The sequence below is a fragment of the Aspergillus aculeatinus genome (genome assembly GCF_003184765.1).
Source record: "Aspergillus aculeatinus CBS 121060 unplaced genomic scaffold BO66scaffold_11, whole genome shotgun sequence".
NCBI lineage: Eukaryota > Fungi > Ascomycota > Eurotiomycetes > Eurotiales > Aspergillaceae > Aspergillus > Aspergillus aculeatinus.
In genome coordinates, this window is record NW_020291480.1 from 471614 (window position 1) to 478615 (window position 7002).

Below are 7002 nucleotides of genomic sequence, written 5' to 3' on the forward strand. Positions count from 1 at the left end.
TTGGAGGTTGTGCATGGTACTGTACTGTACTTTACAGTCCCCGGGGTGTGTATGCAGTGTAGTCTACTGAGAAGGAATGCTTGACCGTTCTTGATTTCCTACCATTGCCATTACCCTCTTGCTGGGCCCTTGGAATTGGGAATCTCTGCACGCAGCTGCGTGCTGCTCTCTGTACTGTACACTACACTACACTACATTTACCTCTCCTAAATGGCAATGGCAATGGCGATGGCAATGGCAACAGCTTGCAGGTTGCAACTGGGCCTGGCGGGTTCTCTCTTTTGGTCGCCGGAGGGACACCTCGTAAAAGACACAGTCCCGATTACTTGTTGTGCACCCTCTGGATGGAATTTTGTTTGTATTATTGTGTGACCCAATTAATCCTTCGCTGATCCAGGAGTCTCGACTTTGTCTTGGTATACTATCAAAAAGAAAAAGAGAAAAAAAAGCAGAATTCCGCCCATCAAGCCAGCTTCATGGAAGACATATGAAGAATCGAATCGCAAATGCAACAAAAGGTTCAGACAGCCGCCCAGAGACAATAAAAATTGAACACAGTATTAGGCATAATAAAAAATGGATAAGGTCGAAAGGTACAATATATGCATGAGGTGAATAAAGCGTCTTCCGTCTGGTCTCTCTTCTTTCTCTTTCTTTCTTTCTTTTGTCTTTCTGGCCTTGGCCGTTCGAGTTGCAACACCTAAAGGTATGATCATCAGGCGGGCACAATAACCGGTTTCATTTCCTTCGTCAACGTTCGTATGTATCATCAATTGTCGTTAGTCTTTCATATGATCATTCAAGATTCTGACATGCACTAAACACTCGCCGTGCGGCGTTTCTCGCTAGGTTTCTGAGCGTATGCAATCCACAAGCGAAAGCCCGTGCCGCGCTGTTGACACTCACGGATCACCTTCCGGTCCGACCAGATGCTGAGAGCTATATCGCCATTCGGGAGGATGGGGATCTCGTAGCATCGCGTGTACCACCACCTGCCTACCTTGGCGACTATCTTGCGGATCGATTCATCGTTTGTGGGTGATGGGGATGGATCAGATAGAAGGTCACCCAGAGATAGGTCGGTGTCATTGGAAGATGACTTCCCATGAAGCTTTTGGTAAACAGTCGCAGAAGTCTCTGTGAAGGGCGAAATACTGCCTGAAGGGCCAGTTGTTGCAGCAAGCACAAATGGGTCCGAGGATGACGTGGAGGTGGATGATGCTGACGATCTCACTATCATTCCTGCAACGGGAATTCGAACCATACATCGGCGGAGATTATCGAACCCATACTTTCCAAGCAGCTTCTGTATGCTATCGCTCGTGGGCTTCAGGCTGATATTCGGGTCGGACACATATGTCCTTTCCTTCAATTTCCTCAAAGCTCTCCGTGTACGGTTGCCCATGTTTACCATATCACGGTCAAGGATGCTCATCTCCAGGTAGCCTCCCGCGCGCAGAACACGCTTGCATTCAGACACAAGTCTGGCTTGCGTGTTCTCCGCACAAGCTGCAGGGAAGCGCAGAACAGCAACAGTAAAATATCCCTTGGGGAAAGGCAATCTGTCGTTGAGGGTCGACTGGTAGAACGTGTGGTAATTAGATGGTGGCTGCCATGCTGCCGGGTGCTTGAACGTAGCGGTATTGACTCCCTCATTGAGACTATAGACACTGGCTGTGGGATACGTCAGGGCACAGTAGAAGGACCAGTCGTCGTTTCCCAGTCCATCCACAACCAAAATTCTTTCTTGATCTCCGCTTTGGGCACGGCCATGTCCGGGACTAAAGAGAACCCTCCCGAATGATAGCCAGCGGCTGGTCATGAGCGAGCCGGACCTGATGTTCGTGAGAGCAGTTGGCCCTTCACGATCACGTTCCGCTATGTCGAATAAGGCAGTGTTGCGCTGACGGCATTCTTCGAAACTGGGAGATGCAACTAATGCTGTGGAGCCAAGCAGGCCTGACGGGTGCTCCGCAAGGGGCAATGGCATCACGCTGTCGGGTTCTTGCTCGGTCAATTCCTTATTTTCATCGCGGTTGTCACAATAACAAGCGATTATGCTACTGAAGGAAGGCTGGGAGGACGGGGCAATAGACGTGCGAGATTCGGCAGGAACATTGGACCTGCGGAGTCGGACAGAGCCATTAGTCGACACTGGAGAGGAAGGCGTAAGCTCGACTTTTGGCCCATCAACCGGACCAGCCGGGGGCTTAACCTGGTCACTAGTCAGCTCCGCTTGGAGCGTTTTGCTAGCCATTGTCGCCATCTCGAGGTTCCGATCCGACTCTGAGCCAATTGAGAACAACGTACTTGTTGTCTGGGGCGACAGAACATGATCAATGAGGTCATCGTACTCCCCCCATACTTCATCTTCCGTCAAATCTGCCCCGGGGCTTGGAACCACGGCTGTGATTGCAGCAAGGCTCTCGGAGCCACTTGAAGTAGATACTACCGATTCCTTCCTGGGTGAAAACGTCATAAACTCATCCTTTGCATAAGGACCAGCAATGAAGTCTAGGACACTGAATTGAAAAAGGTCGGCAAATGGGTTCGCTAGGTCAAACCCGTCAACAGACTGCTTCTGCGGGGATTCGAGCTGTTGCACTGTGGGTGGTTGTGAGATGGAGGGGGGGAATTCGTTAGGCCTCGGGCCAACTGGAGCGAGTAATGAAGGAGAGTCCGCCACGCTAAATGGTCTCGAGAATGACTGCAGAGCCGGCTTGTGCGGTCGCTCCCTTCTCGAAACAACTCGGGGGATGCGACCGATCGATGTTAGGCGACTGGTATGTTTAACTTCCACTTGATCGTCCAATCTACCTTCGGGGCTCCGAGGAGCAAAGCTGTTGTCAAAATAGACCTTTGGAGACTCGGCTTGATCTCGAAACAAATTGTCGTGTAGCTTCGGTGGTGAAGGTAGTAAGATGGAATCGGTAGCGTCTCGTATATTCAAAGCAGCTGGCACTTCAACTGGGGAGGCAATCTCTGTCTCTTCGTCCTCGGTCGGAGGTGAGTTCTCAACACGATGGACTATCTCTTCAAGTGGGTCCGAGTCATCGTCCAGCAGCGCATAGTACGGAAGAGGCCTACGGGCAGCTACGGGAGATACCGTAGCATGAAGCTTTGGGCCAGAAGGGGCGTCAATGTCGACAGGTGATCGAACTGTGTCCGGTTTTCTGTGAAATATATTCCATTTGAGCCCAAGGCCTCTCTTAGATGGCTTTTTCTGTGGGCTCTGTGCCTCAAGAGCTCTGGGCTGTCTATCATCGTCGGGCACTTGAGGTTTCTGATATTGCCGACTGACCTGAGCAAGCACCTGCGGTTTGACAACTCTCGTCTGCTCTGGTTGGGTGACGGACATATCCGCAGGCTCGGAAAATGCTAATATGCTCGAAGTCTTTTGCCCTTCCGAGCCTCTCCAGACTGATTCGCTCAGTGTCACCGAAGTCGCCCTAGATGATAGCAATGTCTCCGTGGAGCCGCTTGCAGATGGAGAAACCTTGGACGGTTGTGTCAGAATTGAGTTTGTGCCTGTACTGAAATCACTTGTGCTCTGTCCGCTCTGCCTTCTCAAAGCAGCAGTGCCATCCATACCACCGCCTTGGATGATCACAGGTTGAAGACGCTCCAGTAGAAAGTCATCAAGCTCGAACTCCGGACGGCCTTTTCCAGGAATGCCTTTGCTGCTGGAAACAGGCTTTGGTCCACTTCTTACTGAGCTTGACGATCGTGCTCGACTGGTCGTACTACTAGTCGTGCTCATCTTGCGGCCTCGCTGCGAGTACCTGCCGTAGCCTTCGTGGCCTGTTCCAGCAGCTGGTCCTTTGCGAAAAGATCTACCTTCGTTATCCTTTTCTATCTCTGGTTTAGATCGTCTAGAGAACAGACCAAGGGTGCGGGTTTTGCCTGGACTGACAACTTCGTGCTGAGCGTTAGGACCCTTGGTCAGGATTCGGGGGCTTTTCCATAGGAGTTCGGGCGACGTGGGGATGCGTGAGGTGGTTCCTTGCGCAGATAAAGTAGAATACAGAGAATCCACAGACGTGGCTGCAGACAAGTTTGAATGTGTCGCTCCCTCGGGTACTGCATTCCGATCGCCTGAAATCCGACATCTATGTCCTGTCAAAGCTGTAGGCATTATGTTGCTCTGAATGATCGGTGAGGGCTCCAGCACCAACTGATGGGTCCCTTCTCTGCTGGGTCGTGTGGGAATATGGACAGAAATCTTCATCCCGTCCGCTCTCTCCTCACGAAAAACAGATTTTGGTTTCTGTGCTGCTCCAGAGTCCGGCTGCATATCGTGGCTTGGCTGCTTCTCACTGAAGAGGATCGGTTTTGTCCAAGTGGGTAACTTTCGTGGCAGGCTACTTCCAGCCACGTTCGGCGCATTAACCATTCTCGTCCCAGACTCTTCATGGTAGCTATCACCATGTAAATCGCCCCGGCTTGCTCTGGGGCGTGGTTCCGATTCATCTATAGCGCTTCGTGCAGGCTTTCCTGCGGATGAGCTCGGCTGGTGTTGCTGGGGAGAGAAGACAGGGAGCCTGCTTTGAGTTGGACTTGGCTGTCTTATACGAGGACCCTTAGGAGGGATCGAGATCCCTGGTGAGTACGAAGACAAGGTAGTAGGTGTGGATGTCCTACTCCACATGCCGGGAGACTCAGAGTATCTCGTCGATGGGCTGCTGGCAGAAGGGATGATTGGGGTTGGGGGTGGGAGGTTCTGTGTGTTGATCGTGGTGGTCCTAAGACTGGCGAACTCCTTTGGGACATCGTGAGCTGTGATATTCGATACGCTGCTCAAAGAAATCTCCGGCGAGGTCATTGGTGATGAAAGTTGTCCGATCAGACTAGCATTACCTGGCGGGGACCGAGATAATGTAGTCGCTGGACGACCAATGGAAGATTGCTCTGGAATTATAACATTCAACTTCTGAGACCTGATTCTATCCGGCATGGGCTTAATTTGTGCACTATGCTGGCCAATTGTGGGCGCTCTCCTTCGCAGAACATTCCGCAGTCGACCTTGACTTGGGGTCTGTGGTTCAGTTCCGGAGTGACTCAGGGGTCCAGCAGCCATGTGGGATGCCAATGATACACGACGATCTGCCTTCGGGTCCGGGGTCGAATGCGGCGAAGATGAGTGGATCGTCCCTTGAGAGGATGAGGGCGGACGAGCCATGAGGCCAGTCGGAATTCTCGACGTCTTCGAGGATGCAGAGGCATGGCGACTATCTTCTGCATCGGATAGAGATGGTGTTCTGCTATTCCTGGATGGTCCATTGTTCGGCCTTGGTATCCGGGGACGGTGCAATAATTGGGCAGCAGAGTTCGAGGAACGCGCTGAAGCCATCCCGGTCGACGATACATTTCGGGGTTTAGAAGCGACATCCTTCAGCCGGGGTATTCGGCCACCGTCAGACTTGTGCGACGACATCGTATGACCAAGATCCAGTCGCCAGCTTCAGTCCGAGGACTACTAATCTAGCGATGGTATGGAAATGGACAAGGCTTGAACTCATTCCGTCTGGTTCCTGATTATCGGGATTGGAGTGAAATCTGCAGGCCAAATGCGATGTAAGCTTCTATACGCTCCGGGCCTGAGTCAGAGGACTGATCGATCACTTACACTGGTAGCTGGTAGCATCGTGTTCTGCGGGGGATATTGAATGACAGGAGCGCTTCTATATGGAGAAAGTTGAAGACTTCACAATATTGCCGCGTGGCGGGGTATTTTTAAGACACAATGAAGCGGTCAAGCACAGAACGATGTACTATACAAGGGTTTAAAAGCACCATAAAGAACCGCGTTCTTGAATTAGCAGGCACCTGAAAAACGAAAAAAAAAAAATGGCCGTCCAGATAATATGATTGCACTTGAGCGAAGACGACAGAAAATATCCAATTGATCGCGGGTATACTTGAGCCGGCGGACAGATGCACTCACTGCGCCACAGCCCGGAGACGTCGCCGGTGGCTAAATGCAGGCAGGAAGAAAAGAAAGTGGTTGAGCTGGGTCTGCACGACCACGTCAGAGAACGTGCTGCGGCAGTCTGCAAATCAGAGAGTCCGCTCAAAAGGAAACTCTCGAAGGCCAGCTGAGAGAGAAGTAAAGGATAGAAAGTGAAGTGAGGAGGAGTAAGAGGGCGAAGGAAGGTCATGGATCAGGTTGTATTAATCAGTGACCATGAGATCTGGACCTGGGCGACAGTCTATGAGCGTCCATAATTGAGTTCAACCCCATTGTGGACCGTCGAGCGCCGCGGGAAAGCAGGATATCCATTTGCAAGTCAATAAATCCCTATAACTAAAGGGTCAACTATCACAGAGGAATCCTGGCGTCGTTTGTGCGATCGACATCGGCGCCGGATTCGAGCCCTGATGTGACCGGGACGATCATTGGCGCAGGAAATACTCTGTCGCCTTGTCGCATAGCATATCAGTACGATTATCATATACCTCCCGTCATCGCCAGTGCATCTTGGAATGGTTATCGTTGGGGGCAAATTGAGCCTAGAGGATCCTCATCTTGGTCAAGGGCACGAGCGTTTTGGACTCCACAGATATTACCGCTGAAGTCGAATTGCGAGAGGCATAACGAGCCAGATCCACCCGCGTTTGTTACCTTCGTTATAAGTGGTGAAGACTACCGCAGCACAGGCCTGAGGACTGTTCAACGGTAAGGGCTGACAGGTCTCTATGGAGTCGAGTGGCGTGGGATAGTGGAATAGTGGACAGTCCGTCGTCCTGAAATCTGACCACTTGCGATGGCCCAACATGCAAATGGCAGGTGCAGGCATCATTGAATGGGATCTATTCATTAAAGGAAGAATTGCCGCAGCTAGATCTGGTCTGTGTGTCAATCATCATCGACTCTGATTTGACGCCTGTCGGACATTTTCCTTCGTTCTATCGGGGATTCGGGGGAGGGGGGAGGGAGAGAGGGGAGAGAGGGGAGAGAATGGCGAGATTGGCGATAACTGAAAGAGGGGGTGGGTTCTTTTT

General features: G+C 51.5%; 1 protein-coding gene across 1 annotated transcript; it reads right to left on the bottom strand.

Moving 5' to 3' along the window:
- Positions 1–2173: 2173 nt before the first annotated feature.
- On the bottom strand, positions 2174–5903 carry BO66DRAFT_389912 (uncharacterized protein). The gene is made up of 3 exons (XM_025646888.1): positions 5627–5903; positions 2311–5556; positions 2174–2215 (listed from the first exon to the last, which is right to left on the bottom strand). The coding sequence occupies exons 2-3, from the start codon at positions 5432–5434 to the stop codon at positions 2211–2213; spliced, it is 3129 nt and encodes a 1042-aa protein (XP_025506441.1). The 5' UTR covers positions 5435–5556; positions 5627–5903; the 3' UTR covers positions 2174–2210.
- Positions 5904–7002: the final 1099 nt, after the last annotated feature.

Bases quoted from the DNA above. Each gene is read 5' to 3' on its own strand.
- BO66DRAFT_389912 (XM_025646888.1), bottom strand. From the start codon at position 5,434: ATGTCGTCGCACAAGTCTGACGGTGGCCGAATACCCCGGCTGAAGGAT.